Consider the following 23,302-nt stretch of genomic DNA (forward strand, 5'->3'; position numbering starts at 1 on the left):
TGAATTAAGGACATCACTTCTTGTTTAATTTACTTGTGGATGGAGATGGAGCTGTAAAATCTAGTAAATGCAGTCTATTGGGCTGTGAGTCACTGGGCCTAGTATAGCAGCTTTACTCACCACAGTGGAAAATGAATTAGCTGCCTAGGTCAATCCTCAAACATTAACATTTATATTTCTATGTTTATTAACCTGAAATGAGTTTTACAGTGTTGAATAGTTGGAAGCTGCCGGTCAGGTGCCTCCATTTGAAGCGTCACGCGCCTGTCATGTGACCTAAACTTTTGCAACTCACACATCCGGTTGTGCGTGGAAGAAGGAATAGAGAATACTTGCGACTCAGAGAAAAGGATTTTCTTCCCTATATTTTTAAACCGGCTTTAAAAAAAGACACAAAACTAAAACCGAATCTGTTACTATTGTTTTCCTTTACACTTTCAAACTGCTTATAACTTTGCAGGGGAATTTTTAGACATGTCGGCGAACAGTTTGTCGTACAATGACCAAGGAGGAACGGAGATAGGCGTGGAAATGAGTCAGGAGACCACGCCGACCACTAGCTTCGGTCTCTTCACCAGCGACTTTAAAAAGTAAGCCAACAAAAATAACAACTATTTTATTTGTAATTTTTACGCTCGATGTGATTGTGTGCGCGTGCGTGCGAGTTGTAGCTGCCAAAAGCTGCCGCGTATACACTGCTGACGCGCATGCGCCGGAGGAACGGCGGTTTGGCATCGCTGTGTTCGAAATAGAAAACTGGCAGCATTACAGAGAACTGTTATAAATATTTAACATCTTTAGGAGTATTTATTTTCCGTTTTTAAGAAAGAAACCACTGGATTTGTCTATACGGTGCAAATTAGACACATCATGCTTCAAGGTCTGACGTTTTGGAAAGAGATGTGATGTTTTGGTGGTACCATGTAGTCATTACGAATCTGGACTAATGAAACATGTTGAAAATAACTATCTGCATTGTTATGCTGGATCTTAATGGCTTATTGTCATTATTTTAGATGTGTCAAAAGAAAGAAACAGAAAATTGAAGAAACAGGAATATTATCTGCTCATTTGTGTTGAATCAAAAAGTTTGGGCAATTGCAGAGACAGGATGAAGTTAGTCCGGTTTTCAATCCCAGTGTAAAATTAAAGTCCTTAAGGTAAAATACAAAGAGTCTAATAAGCACAGTAATGGTGTAGTGGAATGAAGAAGCATTTCTTATCCATGGTGATGCTCTTTCACATATTGCTGTTTCCCCCCTAGTGCATTTTGTCAGAAAGAAATATTTGGACAATTATTAGAGTTGGTGTATCTGTAAACATGGATGTTTATGCACAAACAGCAGATGCATAGATGCTGTTTGATGTGTAGGTCAATGACTTTAGACTAGAATTGTGGTAGATTAATTAATTCAAGATATACAACATTAAATGCACTGTGAAGAGAACAACGGTCTTCTGCAGGGTTTGCAGGGTATTTTATAAAAAGCCCCTCATACATCTTTTAATTCCATCCAGTACAATCCATCTTCTATAGCAGGGGTCACCAACATTTGCCCGCAAGGACCACGTGAGTCGCCCACGGGCCTTTTCTAAAAATAGCTCACCATAGCGCCACTTAATAGTGAGCTGCATCGAAGTTCTTTTGTTGCTATTTTTTTAAAATCACACTTGCATTGGTATAAAGTTATATAAGTTTATATAAGTTACATAAATAAAGTTTTGCATATTGATATTTGTTTCCTACCTTGTTAAATCATTGTTGATAATTATTGTGAGAAATCATTAAGATGATTAGTGACTTCACATAGATGAATATCATTAATTATTAATAATAACAACATATAATTAAAGGTAAATTGAACAAATTTGTTATTTCAGAAGTTTGTATTAAACTGGTAGCTCTTCACATTAATCGGTACCCAAGAAGTAGCTCTCAGTTCCAAAAAGGTTGGTGACCCCTGTTCTATAGAGAGAGAATGCTTTTTTAATTCTGTTCAGAGACACAGTTTTCCCTATTATATATTATATATAATATAATATTATGTTAAAGGTGAGAGCCTTTACCCTGGATGGGATGCCGGTCTATGTACATTTACACATTCATGCCCTCAGTAGTGTATCTGCCTATCTTACTGTTTTTAGAGCGTTGGGGGGAAAAACCTATGCAAACCCAGAGGGAAAATAGGAACCAATAGGAACCCCAGCAATGTGCCAAAGTAAACCTTAAAAAAAATAAACTAAAAGCATCAAACTGTGATTACTAGGATTACAATACATTACTGAATACTGGATATTACATTTGAGTGAAAACGCTTCCTTCATTCTTTCATGCAAGTTGACTTAGTTTATAATTGTATATTTAGTTGCGCAAAGATTGTTTCCCTTAGCACATATATAAACAGAGCTACACGTGTTTTTTTTTTATTTATTTATTATGACTACAGTGAAACACTTTAGTGCTACTTTTTTTCTTGTTTCAGAGATTTTTTTTCTTTCCTGCTCCGAGTCCTGTGATGCTGCCCCCTAGCGAAAAAAATCTGTTAGTCTTTTTATTTGTATAAATTGTTTTATATTCAAGATATTTATATACTATATAATATGAGCAGCAATTATTATACTACATGGACACATGTTTATATATTCTGTTTCTAGAGGTCATTTATGCTTAATTTACTGTATATCTTGAGTCAATATAAGATATACAGAAATGTTAATAATGAATAAATTGATCACTTTATACAATGAGCGATAAAAAACTAATATAACTGAGGAGTTTATGATTAGTGCATCAAAACATTGATATAAAGCAATGCTATTTCAGTATTAGATTTTATAATAAAATGTATAGAGGATGTCAACAGTGATTTGGATTTTAACAGATTAATATATACTAAAAATAGAGTGAATTGTGAAGGCCATATACATGTGCTTGTGTGGGTTACTGGCCAGTAGGGTGCAGTAGGAGATAAGTATCGTTAATATCACTTACAGCCCAAAACAAGGGATCGGATTTGCTGATGCTGTGCTACTTTTGTGCAAGTGTTTGCACGTAGGTGACAGTAAGCCTAAGTAAATATATTTCTTTGTGGAACAGTGTCTTGAACAAAGTCGGGTTTTGCAGGCACTGTATTGCTGGATTTCTATTTTCCCCCCCTATGCTTTGCCTCAAAACATTGAATGTGTGAAGTGATTTGTTAGGGAGTGGAAACAGATTAGATTTGGAGATAAGGAAATGTGGAAACTGCAGCACTGTGCTGATGTGATAATCTGTGTTTTGTCTGAGATGTTGTTGTCAATTGTTTCAAATAACCGGAGTTGTGCTAATAAGATAAGCAGTGTAGTATACGCTGATAGGAGGGTATGAGACGGGGTATAACGGTATACAAAATTCACGGGTCGGGTAACGGAACTTACCTCGATTTTTAAGCCACGGTTCGGTTAAATTTCAGTACGGTTACGGGGAAGAAATGTAAAACGCAAAATTGCTTGTTGTTTTTTATTAACGCAGTTTATTATTATGAACATTTGTGAACATCATAGACCCTAGTTGGGTTGTACGTAAGTGTGTGTGTGTGTGTGTGGGTGTATTTTACATGTAATATTTAATTTTCTAAATATATGATCTACTTAAATGTTCTACTTATTTTAGCCTACTTTAACAAATGTCTTTCATTCACTCCCTCAATATGTGGAATTGTCAGGATTTTCTCCATTTAAGAGAACACTTCCTGGTTAGCGGCTTACGCTATTACAATATTAATTGTATAGCGTTCTCATGTATGTTTAAAACAGCACTACTCTAGTTGTTATTTATTTATTTATTTATTTATTTATTTATTTATTTATTTATTTTTAAATACCCCTGGCATTGTTGTTTGTTTTCAAATGTAGTAGTAATAATAATAATAATAATAATAATAAAAATAATAATAAAAATAATAAAAATCTTCACTCAAAGCGCGAGGTCGAGACTAAACAAATTTACGGTACAGAAGTTAATTAGTTCCTGAGGGAACTCGGATTTGTTAACTATGTTCCGCACGTAAAAATAATTGCATTCGTTGCGAATACGTGTACCGTTACACCCCTCGTATGAGAAAGTAGTTCTCGACAGTCATCAGTGGACCATGAAAACAAATTAATATTAATAGTTAATTAATATGAATAATTAATGTATTTGCATTGTGAAATATATGATATAATAATATAATATAAATATAAAAATAATATAAAATAAACATTTATTTCAAATTAAAAAATTTTAATTTCAAATGATAAAAAATTCAATGCACTCTACTGTGTTTTTTTTTTTTTTGTTTAGTTTGAAATGATCTGAAACTCTGAGCCCTGCGTACGCACAACAGGGAAACATAGAAGATAAGACATTTTAAAGAAAGACTTGGCCTTTCTATTACAATACTTTCACAGGAAGTTTCTTTAGTTTAGCGTATCACAAAATAATCATACCGCAGTGCATCATTTTCTTACAACGGCACAAACAGGTCTCATTTATAAACACACAACCTTTGTTCTGCACATAAGTACACCTAAAACAGGGCTGGAGACCTGCGTATGCCACTTTCCATGCAAAGGTTGTGCGTTTATAAGTGAGACCCCAGATCGGTCCAGAGTTTAGCGGGTGGTGCGTCAGTAATAATGGTCCGTGGGGAAACGCAATACTCCATGTGTAGTTAAATGGTCTAAATGAAGCATTGAGGCCAATTATTTGCTTTTTTCGTTTTCAAATTACTCAAGTTACTCGAGGAATTATTTTAGCTCTACTCAACACCCCAGAATTTATCCTGCTGCATTTGGCAATATTCAAATCATCAACGTTATAAATGGAAGCTAGCTTCATTGGCAGGAAAATATGCCCGTATGTATTTAATTTGGCAGGCATGTATCCTCACACCATAAGAAAGTGTTTTGCTTTGGCTCTTTCTGTCATAAACCTCACTCTCTCACTTTCTCCCTTTTACTCTTAGCAACTAGACATTTTACCAAGAAACTGAAAAGTGAAACTTCTCTGCTATGAAGATTGTTCTGCGTTGATAATCTGCGCATTAAACACCCACAACTGAGACTCCTTTAACAATTGTTAACTGTTTCCTAACAAAAAAAAGTCCTTGATTTTACTTTTGTGAAAACCAACACATTTTCTTATCTTCTATTGTTTATTAGTCCTCTGTCATATAAGATATTTCTGTGCCATTGTAAGAAAATAATGCTCTTGAACTTCAGAGAGATGCGTGTAATTCTGTAAATGACTTTTCATTATATGAACTTATTCGCCTACTGTGGTCAGTAATCTGCAGGGACATTTACTAGGTACATTGACCATTGTGTTGGAGAGGAAGGTGTCATGCTAGCTTTTGGTGCTTATCAGGTCTTGATTAAAGCTCCACACTTCCTGTTAAAGGGAGGAGAAAGTAAACTCGGTCGGTAAAACTGTTATAAACAAAACTGCAAAGAAGGTGCCTGCAATCATGGAATCTTTTGGTTTTTACTTCATGTTTGGGTTTGTTTTTCGGATTCTAACAGTTAAGAATGGCAGGTTTTCTCGAAAGTAAGAGTGAGCAGTTAATGGTTAACTCAAAACTGGCTGAAATGTAAATTAAATATTGCAGTCTGCTCATTGTGTAACACAGTTGGTGTAGTTTTGCGAAAAATCTAATTTGGAGTCGAACTACATGCTTTAAAAGAAGTACTGTTTGATTAGGAATTTGACCTGAATGCTTGACTGTTCTTGGTGTCTCCATTCCATCCTGTGAATTTGATGAGGAGTGATGGGCACACAGTCCAGAGTTCTCCCGTCTCACATAGTGCATGATTGGATGTATAGTCACATATAAGTGAGTAGCCATTTATAATATTTTGTTTAGCTTATAAGTGAGGAGGCGAGTAGAAGGAGCCCCTGTACATACATGCAGAATGCAGTTTCGACTATTGCTTTAAAGAATTTCTTGGTTAGGGTCCAGAAATCAATTGGGACTGTTTAATGTCTTTGCTACACTTTTCAGACTAAAGACAGAGTAAAAACGATCAGTGCATACTTCCTTCTGTGTAATTATTCATTTTGACTGAAACAAAAAGCGAAATTTGTGACTTCAAGTGGACCAAAGAATTTTCTCTGGATGGTGTGTCTGTGGATTAATGGACAAGATGAACAGTGGTTTGTCTGGATTCTACTCTGAAGCACAGAGTGTTGTGCATAAAGTTCTGGTTTCTGCAGAGAATTTGCAGCTCACTCTGAAATCGGACCCCAGCCTCGAGGAGCACACTCTCAGCTGCCACCCTGGAGGCTTTCTGGAGGCAAAAAACACTGGGTATTAAATCTAAAATGCATTTGTGCACCTAGTGTAATTTGTGACATGTAAATGTAAAATGTAAGTTATTCTCGCACTCTTATTGATTTTGTTTGCTGATTTCTTTAAGAATTTTGTGAAGGGGAATTTCTTTTTTTATTATTATTATTATTTGTTATACCATGGTGTGTTTGAATTCTAGATTCTGATTGCTTAGAAGGTGACCTTCAAGCCGTTAAATGCACAGATATTATGGGTCAGTTTGATCATTGTTCTGAAAAATACCCTTCTTTAAAAACAACTGCAACCTTAGTAATAACACACAAAGTGAGAACTGACATTGCACAGGTGCAAATAATCCTTAATCACCCCCCCCCCCTCTCTAATAACTTTTTCTTTTTATTCCTTCGCATAAATCTTATCAAACTACTTTATCTCTGTGTATGATTTACAGCAACATAATTCTAGAGTGTGTATATGAAATTACTAATGAAATAAAAGTAATATCCTTTCAGTCAGAATTTGTACTACAAAGATGAATGGCAGCCTTGAATTGTATGTCCTTGGCGAATTGCCATGACATTAATGAGCTAATCCATGGCTAAGTGTGCATTACAAAATTGTTAATGCACTCCGTGTTTTAACCTTTGATACAAAGCCTGTGCCCCGGTGCTCTGCTTAAAATCATGTAATCTCTTCCTAGCTGTGGATTATCCATTCTTCATCAAAATTTATGAGGACACCACACAGAATGATGCACTCACTATTTACTTAACCTTGGGACCCAGACATTCTTTTGTACAACGGAATGCTTGTACAAATGTTTTTTTATGAGCCTATGTGTAAGCTTTTTAAAGGATAAGTTTAGATCTAAAATCTTTATATTGCTTACGGTTTCATTAGCGCAGTCAGCAGGTGGCTGATTATTACACTAGGTGGCAATATAGACTTCATTTCACTGACTTATCCATGCCTCTTCCATATGAGCTAATTTAGGAGTTTTACAGTAACGGGGTGAATATTTGAATCCACTTTTTCTTTTTTTAGGTTAACAATTACTTTTAGCAAATAGTACAAGTTTATTTTAAGCAGGTTATTTTAAGCAGGTTAGATTTACTGCACAGCTTCTAATTAAATCACTTGACTTTATATCTATTTAAAGTCTAATCACTTTGTAGGATTCCTGGAAAATGTTAAAATAATAAAATAGTTTTCAAAAATTGCTTAATCAAGCCAAGAAACTTAACGTATCATAGAACGCTTTTCCACCTTTAAATTTGCTCTAATGAAAAATTACTGTTTTGTTTTTTGGAGAACAAAATAACTTGAGTCTAAATGAATGTTTAAAATTTTTTAATATTTCTGTATTTTGAGATTTATACATTTTGTGGTGTGAATGGTCCTAACCATACTCTAAAGTAGGATTGGTTACCTAAGCAATGCAGAGAGAAGCAACTGGTTTCTCTTAATACAAGTCCCCTACGTTAACCTTCTATTAACTGTACGCTTATCTACGAGTAGTAGCGTGCTGGCAGACCTGCTGCAGAAATGGAAAATAAAAAATGCCATAATTAACACAGGACTACATAAAATGATTCAATGTCAACAACTTCGCCAAGTGTCTTTTATTGTCGTTTACTACATACAAGTGGTACAGTACACAGTAAAAGAATACAGCGTTCCTTTAGGACTTGGGTGCTATATAAGACAACACAGACTTACTCGATTCAACACAGAATTCACGAAGACAAAAACAGACCTACACACATGACTACACAACACAAACACTGGTGCACAGTGAGTTACAGTGCAGCACTGGGCAGTACATAGAGCTAATGTGGATATGGAATAAAGTGTAAAAGGCATTGTCCTTGTAAAAAGAAATAGAAAATATGTAAACATTTAGATACTTTGCAAGCATTTTTTGTGTAGAGTTGCAAAGGTGGCATACATTTTTTGTGTGTGTCGAAAGGAATCTGTTGCTTCTGTCTGCGTCACTCAGATGATCAATCCTGCTTTAGAATGAGGTTAGGGACGATTTGTAGCGTGTTGTAAAGCTCAGATCTTGTTAGATGCAAAATCGTACCCACTTCCTGCTATTGCCAAAGTTTTTACGACGATATGGATTCTTTAGAGTTTTATGTACAATTTCAAGAATTTCTTTTAAAAGTAGAAAATCCTGACAATTACACATACTGAGGGAGTGAATGAATGAAGGATGAAAGGCATTTGTTAAAGTATGCTGAAATAAGCAGAACAGTTAAGTAGCTCACAACTTTAGAAAATTAAATACTGAATACAAATCACACACACACACACATTTGTATTACCCAAATGGGGTCTAACAAATGTAAACTTTATAATTAAAATTTTCCACATTTTTTATCTATTTAATTTGTGCCAATTTGATTTATATAATAATAAACTAATGCATTGCATTCATTTGATTTCTTATTTTTATATATTTTACTTGTATACAATATTTTAAAATATAATTTTGTTATTTAACCAAGTGGGCGTTTTAATTAAAATTGTTTTTAAAAATGTAGACTGTTGCTGTTCACAAATGTCATTAATAATAAACTGCGTTAATAAAATAACGACATGCAAATTTCTGTTTTGCATTTCTTCCCCTTAACCGTACTGAACCCAAACCGTGAGTGAGGTACGTACCAAACCGTGAATTTTGTGTACCATTACACCCCTATTACTCTACATGCATCTATTTATTTCCTTATTTTAACAGTTAAATATTTATTGATACTATATTCATTAATAGACTTTTTGTCCTCCATAAATGCGCAGTCTGTTGCACAGTTGCTGCACGTCATGTAAACTGTGTAGAAATAGTCTTCTTTATTTGGACTTTAGCATTTAGCAATCAGATTCACATAAAGCGTTTTTTCTGCTGGCTAAATTGAGTGTACACTTGTGAAGCACTATGATGTTATTAATGCTGTTCTTTTTTTAGTCATCTGTTTTAATGTTTTGGAAAACTGGCTGTAGTTTGGATGTCTGTGGTAAGAGTGTACAGGGCAGTGTGTCAGCTTGGTTGTATGAGCTTTTGAGTGCCTTCAATTTTTTAGCATCACAGCAGAGTCTGCTCGATTAAATCCAAGCCCGAAGCGAATCAGCTGTGTCTGATGAATCAGAGTTTGGTGAATCGGTGTGAAATGAATCTGTCTTTGAAAGGAAGTGTGTGTGTGAGGGCACTTGTTTTGTGTCAGAGTGGATTTCGGTGCAAAATGAATCAAGGTGAATTGAATCTGTCGCAGGAACGAGGACCTAAAGGAGATGCTGGAGAGCACCAAGGAATCTCACAAACTGGAGGCCATGAAGAGGGTGGTGGGGGTAAGTGTATATTTGTTTTGTGTTATTGAGGGGATGTGAGAAATAATTGGTGGAAAGTAAAGATATGCATGTATTTTATATGAAATTGGGTGTTCAGTTTTATGTAAGTAAACTTAAACTTATTCACATCCTAAATAGTTCATATGTAAATTGCAACATTTTCGTCTGTGAGCATAAATTGATTTGGCCACAGATTTATGAGTATATGCAGATTACCTGCCAGAGTTCCTTATTATTCGAGAGATTTTCACTTTCCAGTCCTGTTTGTCTGTGTGCAGAAAGACATTGTATTTGTTTTTTTCAGCTGATAGCAAAGGGGAAAAATGCATCAGAACTTTTTCCTGCTGTTGTAAAAAATGTGGCAAGCAAGAACCTTGAGGTAAGTGCAGCACATATCTTCCAGATCGTAATTTTTATTAAAAATTTTAATTTTAAATATCTTGAACTGTTATTTTCTGAAATGTACGTGCAATAATCGATTAGACATTGCCAAAGTAGCAGGTGCCCTTGACTAAAGCCCTGATTTATTAGAAACTGCAGAACAGAGAAGGAGAACCCAGAGAAAGAAATAATGTCTGGTTATTAAAGGCTGAGGGACTGGTGGACATTCATGTTCCAAATTCTTCTCTCCTGGCAGACACTGTGTCCTGCTTTGCTCTGCTTTACTGTCTGTGGAGCTTCTACACAGACAACTTGCACATGCACACACAGATTAAGAGAATTGATTCTTTCCCTGGCCTGTATGTGTGTTACACTTATGTCTCTATCTTTATCTTCTTCTTTCTCCGAGACATCCAAAATAATACTCACTCAAGTAGTCACAAGTGATGATTGATTGCGATGATCAATCATTACGTGTGACTATTCGAGTGATTATTATTACACACGTGTAAATGAAATTTATGAAGTACACTTCATAAAGTATAATTTGTGCTGACTGCCTGGGAATATGAACTTGTAATAAAGCACTAGGTATACAAAGCAGGTTCACTATTCAGAATAAAATGACTTTTACCACACTCTGAAACATACTAATTAGCAGATAACAATAGAATATTAGTTAAACCAGAATCAATCCGCCTCTTGATACCATCAATATGACGCTATTATTAGAAATCATTAATATTATACAGAAAAGTTTTTTCTAGGTTTACAGATGCAGGAAGTCCCTCACTTTGCTAACCCTAAATAATTAGCATGCAGTAAATTAATGTCTGAATTAGCCCAATAATAGCAGAGCTTGTAGTGATACAACCAGCTTTAATAATATGCTACGTTTCAGGCCACACAGCACAGCTAACTTGTGAAATGACTGTGTGAATGTCGCTGTGTGTCTTGTAGCTGAAGAAGCTGGTTTACGTGTACTTGGTCAGGTATGCAGAGGAACAGCAGGATCTTGCCCTCCTGTCCATCAGCACCTTTCAGCGTGCTCTCAAGGTAAATCCCTTTCACTTTTAATCCCATTCCCAGTATATTTTGAGGGTAAGCAGGGAAGTAGTCTTGCTATGAGAATCTATTAGATATGAGGATTTTGTTACCTAAACTGTGTATGCTTGTGTGCACATGTTGGTTTGTGTGTGTGTGTGTGTGTAGGATCCAAACCAGCTAATCAGGGCCAGTGCCCTACGGGTTCTCTCCAGCATTCGCGTGCCAATCATTGTGCCCATTATGATGTTGGCCATCAAAGAGGCTGCCTCTGACCTTTCACCCTATGTCAGGAAAACAGCTGCTCATGCCATACAGAAACTGTACAGGTAAACACAAACAGACATGCAGTTTAACCATGCAAAGGCTTCTGGAAATATTATTTTAAAAATGAAAGTACAGCATTAAGAAACATGGACAACATTATTCAGATAAGAATCAGCAAAAATCATTAAAACATTTTTTAGTCATTATGATTGAATACTCTCATGACAGCTATAGTCGGCTATAAATTATTAGGGACATAATTATGGTTATATCAGGACAAGAATAATGATGAGGCAAGATTTATTTTACATGGAATGTGTGATGCCATTTTTTCCTCCATAATCATTTAACACACATAATTGAAAAGGCAAATATGCACATTCTGTGTCTCACAGTATTTGGTGTATGTTAAGCAGTATGTCTGAATAGTAAACACACCATTGGTGGATGGCGGTTCGGAATTTGGCCTGAGCGTTCACTGCCCTGAAGAAATAATTATTGCTGTGTCCTCACTGTTCTTTGAGAAACAAATATTTTAATAATGTGCACTAAAGAGTAAATTACTGGCTGGACCATTTTATGTTTGCTAAGTACTTATCCTGCCTTATCTTTAAGGTTGTATTATAAAGAATATTTTTGGGTCCATGATTTCATGTTTGTTTTTTGTTTTTCTTCATTTAACAAAACACTTACCGGCTATTAGGCTACCGATTATTTTGATAACCGATTAATCAGACGGAAATCAGCATTTGTATTGTTTTTATGGTAATTGCAGATGGCAAGTTGACAACCAGCATTTTTTGTGTTGTGAAGATATAAGCATCTAGAATATAATTAATTTTATTTTGTGTAATAATTATATAATATATGCATAAATTCATTATACAAACATTGAAAACAAGTTTTAAAGTTAACTGTTGTAGCAGACAAATGCTATCAAAAATAGAATGAAACAGAAACGCAGCAAGCTAACGGGCTTAAAAAGAAAGGAAAAATATGCATTAGTCTACAAATGCAGAATAATTGACTGGAAACCACAACAGTGACTAAATATGTAATCGTTTACTGCTGCTGTTATTTGCTACTTTTAGATTTAGTGTTTGTTCGCACTCTTTTAATTAAATCCATCACTATGTTGCGACAGAGTGATTATACGACCAGATGCTCGTGAGTCACGACAGATCAGATCTAGTGTGACTGTCCTGAAGTTAATAAACAAACAGTTTACACAACAGCATTTTATTAAACTACACCATTTTTACACAATCAGGATTATACAGTTTTTGCTCACCGTGATGATGTTTCGCCTTCACCCATGATACCAATGTGTTTTCTTTTTCCTTTTCGCAAGCGGCTGTGTTATCTTGCTGTCATGCTATCTCGTAACTTGAGCAGCCCAACTAAACGATAACGGCATTCGTTGACGATGAATTTAATTTTCGATTATTTTTTCTAATTAGTTGTTGCAGCCCTAGTTAACAGCATGGTATAAATCCTAACAGTTTATTTATTTATAAAGCAGTTTCAAATGCTTGACATTTATGGCAAAAAATCTGCATTAAATTGTTCTCTTTAATTGTTTTTTGTTTGCCTTTTAAAGAGTTTTGATCTCTTTTTTTTTCCGTCTTTCACAGTCTGGATCCTGATCAGAAGGAGCACCTAATTGAAGTGATTGAGAAGCTACTAAAAGACAAAAGCACGGTCAGTTTGAAACATCACCTCTTTCAATCACTTGAGACAAATAGAAAGTATTTTAATATAATCATGCAGTGCATGTCTGGTAACTTAATATATAACTTGTATGCTAGCAAATTCCTGGTGGTAGAAGCTTAATGGGTGGTAATAGTTTTATAGGTTCTAGAAAATAAGTTGCACAATTGCTACTTTTTGCACTTCTAGTAGATGCCAAACTGCATTTCGATGCTGTGTACCTGTACTATGCAATGACACTAAAGTTGTATCTATCTATCTAGAAGAGCATTACAATAATATTTGTTTATACTTTAATTCCTCTTTAATCTAAACAATAAATTGCCTGTTAAAGATTTTATAAAAGAAAGAGAATTAGAAGTCTCTGCTGAGATCTTGTCTACCACAGCTTAGTATTTGCAGTTTTTCGAAATATCCATGTGTGTAGATTCATTTTGCTGTGATGCTTTTACCCAGATATTTACATTGGAATTAATCTATAATTAATTACAACACGCTACATGAAAAAATAATCCAGAATTAGATTTGGGAATTGGGAAATTTGGGAATCTTAAAAATGACCACGTATGTCATTGCTCTAAACAGAACATTTAAAGCACATGATTTCTAAGCCCCAAACAGCCAGAGTGGCTGCAGACCTGTTCTAGCTTGATGGTTATTTAGAGTCCAAGAGGAGCTGATTAAACAAGTGGAAATGGTGACTGCTGCTTGGATGGTATGAAAGCTTCCAGCCACACCAACACTTTGTGGACAAGACTTAAGTCTTCTGATCCAGAGGGTTAGATAAAGACTATAAATAAACAAGTTGACCCCTTGGGTACACCTGATATTGTATAAGTATTTTAGTAGTATATAAGTATAAAGTATAGATATGAGTACAGTAATCCAAAACGTTCCAAAACCACCCGCGATAAACGAAAAACCCTGATAAATGAATGGCACCCCAAAAATGCTATTTTATGTATACTGTACTGTATTACAATTTTACTTTATTTTATAATTAATAATATTTTCATTAATAAATTTTATTATTTCAACATAAAACTCTCCAAAAACTTTCAATTCATTTTAATTTGTACAGTGCTTTTAACAATGAACAATGTCTCAAAGCAGCTTTACACAGATAATGTGGTTATAAAAATGAATATGTTGTTGTTTATAAGTGTAAGTTTGTCCCAGGACACAATACCCTAAAAATGTTTTGGTCTATCATGCTATCCGTGAGAGACCAGGAAAATTAGCAAAACATATTAGTTAAGTGGCAAATGCAATTCCGCGATAAACCGGGAGCGCGAGATTTGAACTGGGGGATTACTGCATATGATATACAGTACAGACCAAAAGTTTGGACACACCTTCTCATTCAAAGAGTTTTCTTTATTTTCATGACTATGAAAATTGTAGATTCACACTGAAGGCATCAAAACCCAGCCATTAGGGGGGCACAAGCCAGTGTACTCTTAGTGCCGGTCCCAAGCCCGGGTAAATGGGGAGGGTTGCGTTAGGAAGGGCATCCAGCATAAAACATGTGCCAAATCAAATATGCGGATCACAAATGAGAATTTTATACCGGATCGGTCAAGGCCCGGGTTAACAACGACCGCCACAGGTATCGTTAGCCGACAGGGTACCGGTGGAAATTGGGCTACTGTTGGCCGAAGGAGGAGAAGGAGAGGAGGAAGGCGTCTACAGAGACGGCAGGAAAAGGAGCAGTGCAGGAGAGTAGAGGTTCGGGTTGGTACTTTAAATGTTGGTACTATGACGGGTAAAGGGAGAGAGATAGCTGATATGATGGAGAGGAGAAAGGTAGATGTGTTGTGTGTTCAGGAGACCAAGTGGAAAGGGAGTAAGGCCAGGAACATTGGAGGTGGGTTTAAACTGTTTTATTATGGTGTGGATGGGAAGAGAAATGGTGTAGGGGTGATTCTGAAGGAAGAGCACAGTAAGAGTGTAGTGGAGGTGAAGAGAGTTTTTGATAGGGTGATGATCGTGAAGGTGGAAGTTGAAGGGATGATGATAAATGTCATCAGTGCCTATGCTCCACAAGTTGGCTGTGAGATGGAGGAGAAAGAAAGATTCTGGAGTGAATTAGAAGTGGTAGATGGTGTACCTAGGAAAGAACGATTGGTGATTGGGGCAGACTTTAATGGGCATGTAGGTGAAGGGAACAGAGGTGATGAGGAGGTGATGGGTAGGTATGGTTTTAAGGAGAGGAATGTGGAAGGGCAGATGGTGGTAGATTTTGCTAAAAGGATGGAAATGGCAGTGGTGAACACGTATTTTAAGAAGAAGGAGGATCATAGGGTGACGTATAAGAGTGGAGGAAGGTGCACACAGGTGGATTATCTTCTGTGTAGGAGATGCAACCTGAAAGAGATTGGAGACTGTAAGGTGTTGGCGGGGGACAGTGTAGCTAGACAACATCGGATGGTGGTCTGTAGGATGGTTTTGGAGGCGAAGAAGAAGAGGAGGAAAGTAAGGTTTGAAAGAAGAATAAGATGGTGGAAACTGAAGGAGGAAGAGTGTAGTGTGAGGTTCAGGGAAGAGGTCAGACAGGGGCTTGGTGGTGGTGAAGAGGTGCCGGATGATTGGGCAACTACTGCAGGAGTGATGAGGGAGGCAGCTAGAAAAGTACTTGGTGTGACATCTGGAAATAGAAAGCAAGACAAGGAGACGTGGTGGTGGAATGAGGAAGTGCAGGAGAGCATTAGGGGAAAGAGGTTGGCAAAACAGAAGTGGGATCGACAGAGTGATGAGAAGAGTAGGCAGGAGTACAAGGAGATGCGGCAGCAGGTTAAAAGGGATGTGGCAAAAGCCAAGGAAAAGGCATATGAGGAACTGTATAAGAGGTTGGACACTAAGGAAGGAGAAAAGGATTTATACCGATTGGCCAAGCAAGAGGGACCGAGCTGGGAAGGATGTACTGCAAGTTAGAGCAATAAAGGATGGAGAGGGAAATGTGTTGACTAGTGAGAAGAGTGTGTTGAGAAGATGGAGGGAGTATTTTGAGCAGCTGATGAATGAGGAAAATCAGAGAGAGAGAAGGTTGGAGGATGTGGAGTTGGTGAAGCAGGATGTAGATAGGATTAGTAAGGAGGAAGTGAGAGCAGCGATTAAGAGGATGAAGAATGGAAAGTCGGTTGGACCAGATGACATACCGGTAGAAGCGTGGAGATGTTTAGGAGAGATGGCAGTGGAGTTTTTAACCAGATTGTTTAACAGGATTCTGGAAGGGGAGAGGATGCCTGAGGAATGGAGAAGGAGTGTGCTGGTACCGATCTTTAAGCATAAGGGAGATGTGCAGACCTGCAGTAACTACAGGGGAATTAAGTTGATCAGTCACACCATGAAGTTATGGGAAAGAGTAGTGGAAGCCAGGCTGAGAGAAGAGGTGACCATCTGTGAGCAACAGTATGGTTTCATGCCGAGGAAGAGCACCACAGATGCCTTATTTGCTTTGAGGATGTTGATGGAGAAGTATAGAGAAGGACAGAAGGAGCTGCATTGTGTATTTGTGGATTTAGAGAAAGCGTACGACAGGGTGCCGAGAGAGGAGTTGTGGTATTGTATGAGGAAGTCAGGTGTGTCAGAGAAGTATGTGAGGGTGGTGCAGGACATGTATGAGGACAGTGTGACGGCAGTAAAGTGTGCAGTAGGTACGACAGACTGGTTCAGGGTGAAGGTTGGACTGCATCAAGGATCGGCCCTGAGCCCTTTCCTGTTTGCAGTGGTGATGGACAGGTTGACGGACGAGGTCAGACAGGAGTCTCCCTGGACTATGATGTTTGCAGATGATATTGTGATTTGTGGTGAGAGTAGAGAGCAGGTTGAGAAGAGCCTGGAAAGGTGGAGATATGCGCTGGAGAGAAGGGGAATGAAAGTCAGTAGGAGTAAGACAGAGTACATGTGTGTGAATGAGAGGGAGGGCAGTGGAGTGATGCGGTTGCAGGGAGAAGAGGTGGAGAAGGTGGAGGAGTTCAGGTACCTGGGGTCAACAGTGCAAAGTAATGGAGAGTGTGTTAGGGAAGTAAAGAAAAGAGTGCAGGCAGGGTGGAGTGGGTGGAGAAGAGTGACAGGAGTGATTTGTGATAGAAGAGTATCTGCAAGAATGAAAGGGAAAGTTTATAGGACTGTGGTGAGACCTGCGATGTTGTATGGATTAGAGACAGTGGCATTGAGTAAAAAACAGGAGGTGGAGCTGGAGGTAGCAGAGCTGAAGATGTTGAGGTTTTCGTTGGGAGTGACGAGGATGGACAAGATTAGAAATTAGTTTATTAGAGGGACAGCACATGTAGGATGTTTTGGTGACAAGGTGAGGGAGGCGAGATTGAGATGGTTTGGACATGTGCAGAGAAGGGACATGAATTATATTGGTAGAAAAATGCTGACGATGGAGCCACCAGGTAGGAGGAAACGAGGAAGGCCAAGGAGGAGGTTCATGGATGTGGTGAGGAAAGACATGCAGGTAGTTGGTGTAAAAGAGGCAGATATAGAGGACAGGGTGGTATGGAGACGGATGATCCGCTGTGGCGACCCCTAATGGGAGCAGCCGAAAGAAGAAGACACTGAAGGCATCAAAACTATGAATTAACACATGTGGAATTATATATATGTATGTATATATATATATATATATATATATATATATATATATATATATATATATATATATATATATATATATATATATAACAAAAAAGTGTGAAACAACTGAAAAATGTCATATTCTAGGTTCTTCAAAGTAGCCACCTTTTGCTTTGATTACTGCTTTGCACACTCTTGGCATTCTCTTGATGAGCTTCAAGAGGTAGTGACCTGAAATGGTCTTCCAACAGTCTTGAAGAAGTTCCCCGAGAGATGCTTGGCACTTGTTGGCCCTTTTGCCTTCACTCTGCGGTCCAGCTCACCCCTAAACCATCTCAATTGGGTTCAGGTCCGGTGACTGTGGAGGCCAGGTCATCTGGCGCAGCACCCCATCACTCTCCTTCTTGGTCAAATAGCCCTTGATGCCTTCAGTGTGACTCTACAATTTTCATAGTCATGAAAATAAAGAAAACTCTTTGAATGAGAAGGTGTGTCCAAACTTTTGGTCTGTACTGTATATATACTTATATACATACAGCCAACCCCCGATAATTTGCGTTTCGGAAACTCCTGGCTCCGAAAATTTGTGGGAATCCGCAACGGTGACCTAATGTTCAGGAACATTAGGAATAACAGAAAGGTACCATAGGGGTTGCAGGGGTGCGTCCAAAATTTGCAGATATTTGAAACTTTAGAACGTAACCCCTCCCAGTTCCTGTGGACCACTGTATGTGGGATAAAGTAAGTCATATTATGCAAATTCCATTTTTAGAACTTATGCACTTGTATTTAAATCACATTACTGCTTACATTGAATAATGTGATTAATATATTTCTAAGCATGCCATAAAAATATGATGTAGATAGAAATGATCACTTGGACAAGGATATTTGGTTTGAGGCTCAATATAGTATCATAGGGTACATAGGATGCTCTGCACGTTCTCCTTTGTGGGAAACTGCAAGGTCAGTCAGTTGGTTTGAAAACTTTTTTTTTTTTTTTTTTTTTTTTAAGATTTTTAACAGAACTCCCTTTAATCACAAGCCCCTTAGAGCCCCCTTTAGATCAGATCTTCCACTGTTTTCACTGACATGGTCACTAGAAAAAGGGCCCTTTTTACTGGCGAAAAGGACAAGGGAGGTTTTCAGTAGAACCATAAATATGAACACCAGAGTTCGTCCTTATCCACAGTGCTCTGAGAAGTTGCAATAATCCTCCATATGATCCTTTATGTTGTTGAGATTTGACATTGTAGAACATAATAAATAAATTAATTATCCAACAATGCAATCATATTGGTCATGTTCATTAAATATGCAGGTGACAACATGTAAATGATTTATAACAGATAAAAAAACAGCTGGTTTATAAAAAAAAAAGAAAAAAAAAAAAAAAGACAGGCTTCACCTAATATCTTGTTTTGTGGTAACGATAAACTATGAGTCCACTACTATGGTACTAAGGATATATCATAGGTTTCATAAAAGCAAATATTTGTGTTAAGATCTGGAATTGGAACGGGGTTTAAAATGCATCAAGACGTAATGCAATTCTAAATGTAATTTATTTAAATGCGTGAATAAATTTTTTTTTATAAAATTAATCAGAGATGGTGTACAAGCATTTCCTAATGTCAAAACCACAGTAAAAAAATACAGTGGTACCTCGACATACGAGTGCCCTTACATACGAGTTTTTTGAGATACGAGCGGTCACTCGGTCGATTTTTTGCTTTGATACGCGAGCAAAAACTTGAGATACGAGCTCGAGACGCCGCTGCTAGATGGCGAATCGAAGCCAGAAAGCAAAGATTGTGACAAAAATTAAGATAAGCAAAAAAGAAAAAGTTAAAATTGTAAAGTTTAGGGATACGTAGTGTGCAGGAGTTATAGTAAAAAAAAAAGAGTTTTCCCTTCGCCTCCGCTTATCGCCTCTACCCCCCCCCCCCCCTTCGCCCCCTCCGCACGCACGCACGCACACACACACACACACACACACACACACACACACACACACACACACCACCGGCGTTTTCGTTAGCTCAAGTCGTCTCATCTCCAACGAAAATACACTGAATAAAACCTTATATCTTTAGATTCTCTTTTATGATGTTTTTATACAATATTTGTCATTTATAAAAAAAAAAATTTCTTATTCAAAAACATCTGGGGTGGCATTTTGGGGGCTGGAACGGATTAATGGCATTTCAATTAATTTCAATGGGGAAATTAGCTTTAAAATACGAGCAATTTGACATATGAGCAAGGTTACGGAACGAATTAAACTCGTATGTCGAGGTACCACTGTAGTCATCATTTAAGTAATAAAGCTTTCACTCAAATTCAGGATAATATCTTTTAGTCTGTAATGCCTGTCCTAGTCCAACATGTCTGTAAATAATGATTTTATTATAATTGTAATAAATGGATGTTTAATCTTGTTTTGCTTTGTGTGTGCTACTCTGTGTTGTAGCTGGTGGCAGGAAGTGTGGTGATGGCATTTGAAGAAGTGTGTCCCGATCGGATTGATCTGATCCATAAGAACTACCGAAAGCTGTGCAACCTTCTGATTGATGTGGAGGAATGGGGACAGGTGGTGATCATCAACATGCTCACCCGATACGCCCGCACCCAGTTCATGAGCCCATGGAGAGAGGTGCTGCTATTAAATTTAAACACCATGATAATTGCTTTACTTTTGTACTCCTTCATGATGTCTTTATGACATGGATTATATTACTTGTACAACACTTAGTTTTGGGCCGCTAATTTGATTGGAAAAAATGGTGTCCTAAGAGAGCTGATAGTATTTAGTATAACTGTACTGGTACGTCTCTGTTCGTGCCACACTGCTTCTCTCTGTTTGGTAGAAAAATGAAAGATTACTAAAATTAATATATACTGCAGAAATAATTGTTTATAATCATGCATATTTACGGGTATTTTTTTGCCATTAGGTACAGACACGGCTTTGTCGCTGATCATTTATTGTGCTATTACATGTGAACACCTACAGGATGCTACTTTTGATGAAAACAATGAACAGGCATTCTACGATTCAGATGAAGAGAAGAAGGATGGAGTGACGCAGATAAAGCCGTATGTGATGGATCCAGATCACAGATTATTGCTGCGCAATATCAAACCTTTACTACAGAGCAGAAACACTGCTGTGAGTACACACACACACACACACTCACACACACACACACACACACACACACACACACACACATTACATTTTACATTTAAACAGTATCAACACACACTGGCACTGGCAAAAAAAAAAAAACATTATATAGGGCGACCATATATTTATGTAATATTACTGAAGTATTATAAGTACAATAAGAAAAACACCTTTTTTTTTTTTTTTTAGACATTACTAAAAACAATAGAATAGAAATTGCAATTATAGGCCATGCAACAAGTTAAGTGCTCACAACAAATAATGTATACATGTTTAAAGTTAACAATAGTTTCGTACAAAAAAAAAAAGCAGGGGTGGGCAATTAATTTTTACAAGGGGCCACATGAGAAACCTGAATTGTGTCAAAGGGCCACACGAACGATAATATTTTAGGGATGCACCGAAATGAAAATTCTTGGCTGAAACCAAAAACCAAAAATAAGGAAACCAAGGCCAAAACCGAAACACCAAAGGAAAAGATTGTCAATTTTTAGAACCATTGCATTTATGGCTATAAAAAAGTACTAACCTCACTAAAATCAATGCATTGCAATTCAAAGAATAAATGAATTACAAAAGTGTTTTATTTATTATAAATTATTGTTATTATTTGTTACCATTTATAGTATTGACAGACAGGCAGCGGTCAATTATTGTTAGCAACGGGTCTGTTAAACGAAAATAATTGACCGCCGAACGTTTGGAAGCCCATTCAAGTGAATGGAAGGTTCTAATCTACAGCATTAAGAAGAGCCGTGTAATAAATGATATTATATTATAATTATTATTATTTCCGGGATCCACGGGGAATGTTTCAAAGATCAACCCGTCGAGCCACTAGAGAACACTGATCTAAGGCAATGAATTCCATCATTTTTTGTGTTATGCCTTTTGCCTTGGCACCATCACTGGAAAACTTTCCTGCCTTTTCAAAAACGTCCTCTACAGACTCATGCGCATGCTCGGATTGACTTTACTTTTATTCGCCGCGTTCTTCTCATATTTAGAAGGCAATCGGGATGTTTGGATTTCAGGTGATAAATTAAACCCGACTTGGAGAAACTCTTTGCAGATACACCCCCTCTTGAACTTGTTTTGCAAATAGCTCTCCGCACACCACAGACATGTTGCTCTTATCCAGATAACCGTGTGCTGGCTGCGCTTTTTTATTGCGTCATTACAATTGTGGTTCTACCGTGTTGTTTCGGTGACTTAGGTATTTCGGCCGAAAATTTTCGGTGGCCGAATTTTCGGTGCATCCCTGTAATTTATGATTGGCCTCACGCGGGCCAGACAGGGACGTACAAAGGGCCGGATGTGGCCCGCGGGCCGTAATTTGCCCAGGTCTGGGATATGTTATAGTAAGAGTGTAATGAACGTTGCAATTGCTTTTGAGTCATTACATGGATAAAGGTTGAAAGTTTAACACTATCCCTGTAACTGTAAAGGATGCAGTCCTTCTTTTTTTTCCCCTCGGTTTCATCTCAACATTCTTGCCTTTGGAACGTCACTTAAAGATTACATATTAAAATCATTTCAACCAATTTCTATTCTCTGACATCTAAAGCAATTGTACAGTGTATCGTGAAGGGTAAATTGTTCATGTCATTTAAAACCAATTAAAATAAGTTTGTTGTATTATATAAATATTTCAAACTTTTGTTAATTCCTAATTTATACAGTACAGGTGTCCAGGAAGCCCCAGGCTACACTTACTTATGTATTGTTGGACTCGCATTCAAATATTAGTTATTAAGCTAATCACAGTTTAATCTTGTCTATTTTAGGAATGTTTAATGTTAATTCATTTTTAAGAGACAGATTACATTTTGCATGATTACTATAAAATGTAAAAACTTTTTTTTTTACTATTATAATCTTGTATTTGTTTATCACTGTATAGCATATGAGAGTCTTTTAAAACAGAACACCAGGGCTTTTTTGGGAAACAGTTCTCTAAGCGCTCTCTTAATTAAAGTCTGATTAGGAACTTTAGCCACTTCTCAAACACAAGTTCTACTCTTTAGATCATGTCTGTATCTAAAGAATGTCAGATGCTCTGACTCACTCAAATTCTTACGCTTGCCAAAAATGTTCACTGCTTAATACACTGCCCGTCCCCAAAAAAAAAAAACCCTCTAATTTCATCTCATGCTCCCTGAACTACTCACTCACAATTTGAGCCTGATGAATCCCATCATTGTCATCTTGGAATATGCCCGTGCCTTCAGGGAAAAAGAAATCTATTGATCGAATTAACCTGGTCATTCAGTATTTTCAGGTAGTCAGCTGACCTCATTCTTCAGGCACATTGCTGAATATGGACCTGACCAGCTGCAGCAACCCCAGATCATAGCACTGCCCCCACAGGCTTGTACAGTAGGCAGTAGGCATGATGTGTGCATCAGTTCATCCGCCTCTCTTCTTACCCTGATATGCCCATTACTCTAGAACAGGGTAAATCTGG

General features: G+C 37.3%; 1 protein-coding gene across 3 annotated transcripts in view; it reads left to right on the forward strand.

Annotated features, from left to right (window-relative positions):
* The first annotated feature begins 261 nt into the window (after nt 1–261).
* ap3b1a (adaptor related protein complex 3 subunit beta 1a) overlaps nt 262–23,302 on the forward strand; it is a 69,721-nt gene continuing 46,680 nt past the window's right edge. The window contains exons 1-8 of one of the 3 annotated variants that reach the window (XR_014537324.1): nt 262–590; nt 9,584–9,659; nt 9,964–10,038; nt 11,001–11,096; nt 11,253–11,413; nt 12,986–13,052; nt 20,119–20,301; nt 20,662–20,817. Coding sequence is in view for 2 of the 3 variants with exons in the window: in XM_083565041.1 (XP_083421167.1) it covers nt 6,157–6,329; nt 9,584–9,659; nt 9,964–10,038; nt 11,001–11,096; nt 11,253–11,413; nt 12,986–13,052; nt 20,119–20,301; nt 20,662–20,817 (987 nt within the window). In the remaining variant the exon portion in view is untranslated. Of the gene's footprint in view, nt 591–5,479; nt 6,330–9,583; nt 9,660–9,963; nt 10,039–11,000; nt 11,097–11,252; nt 11,414–12,985; nt 13,053–20,118; nt 20,302–20,661; nt 20,818–23,302 lie in introns of those variants that run through there. The other 2 variants (XM_083565042.1, XM_083565041.1) reach the window with 2 other exon arrangements.

The sequence above is a fragment of the Silurus aristotelis genome (assembly GCF_946808225.1).
Source record: "Silurus aristotelis genome assembly, chromosome: 16".
Classification (NCBI taxonomy): Eukaryota; Metazoa; Chordata; class Actinopteri; order Siluriformes; family Siluridae; genus Silurus; species Silurus aristotelis.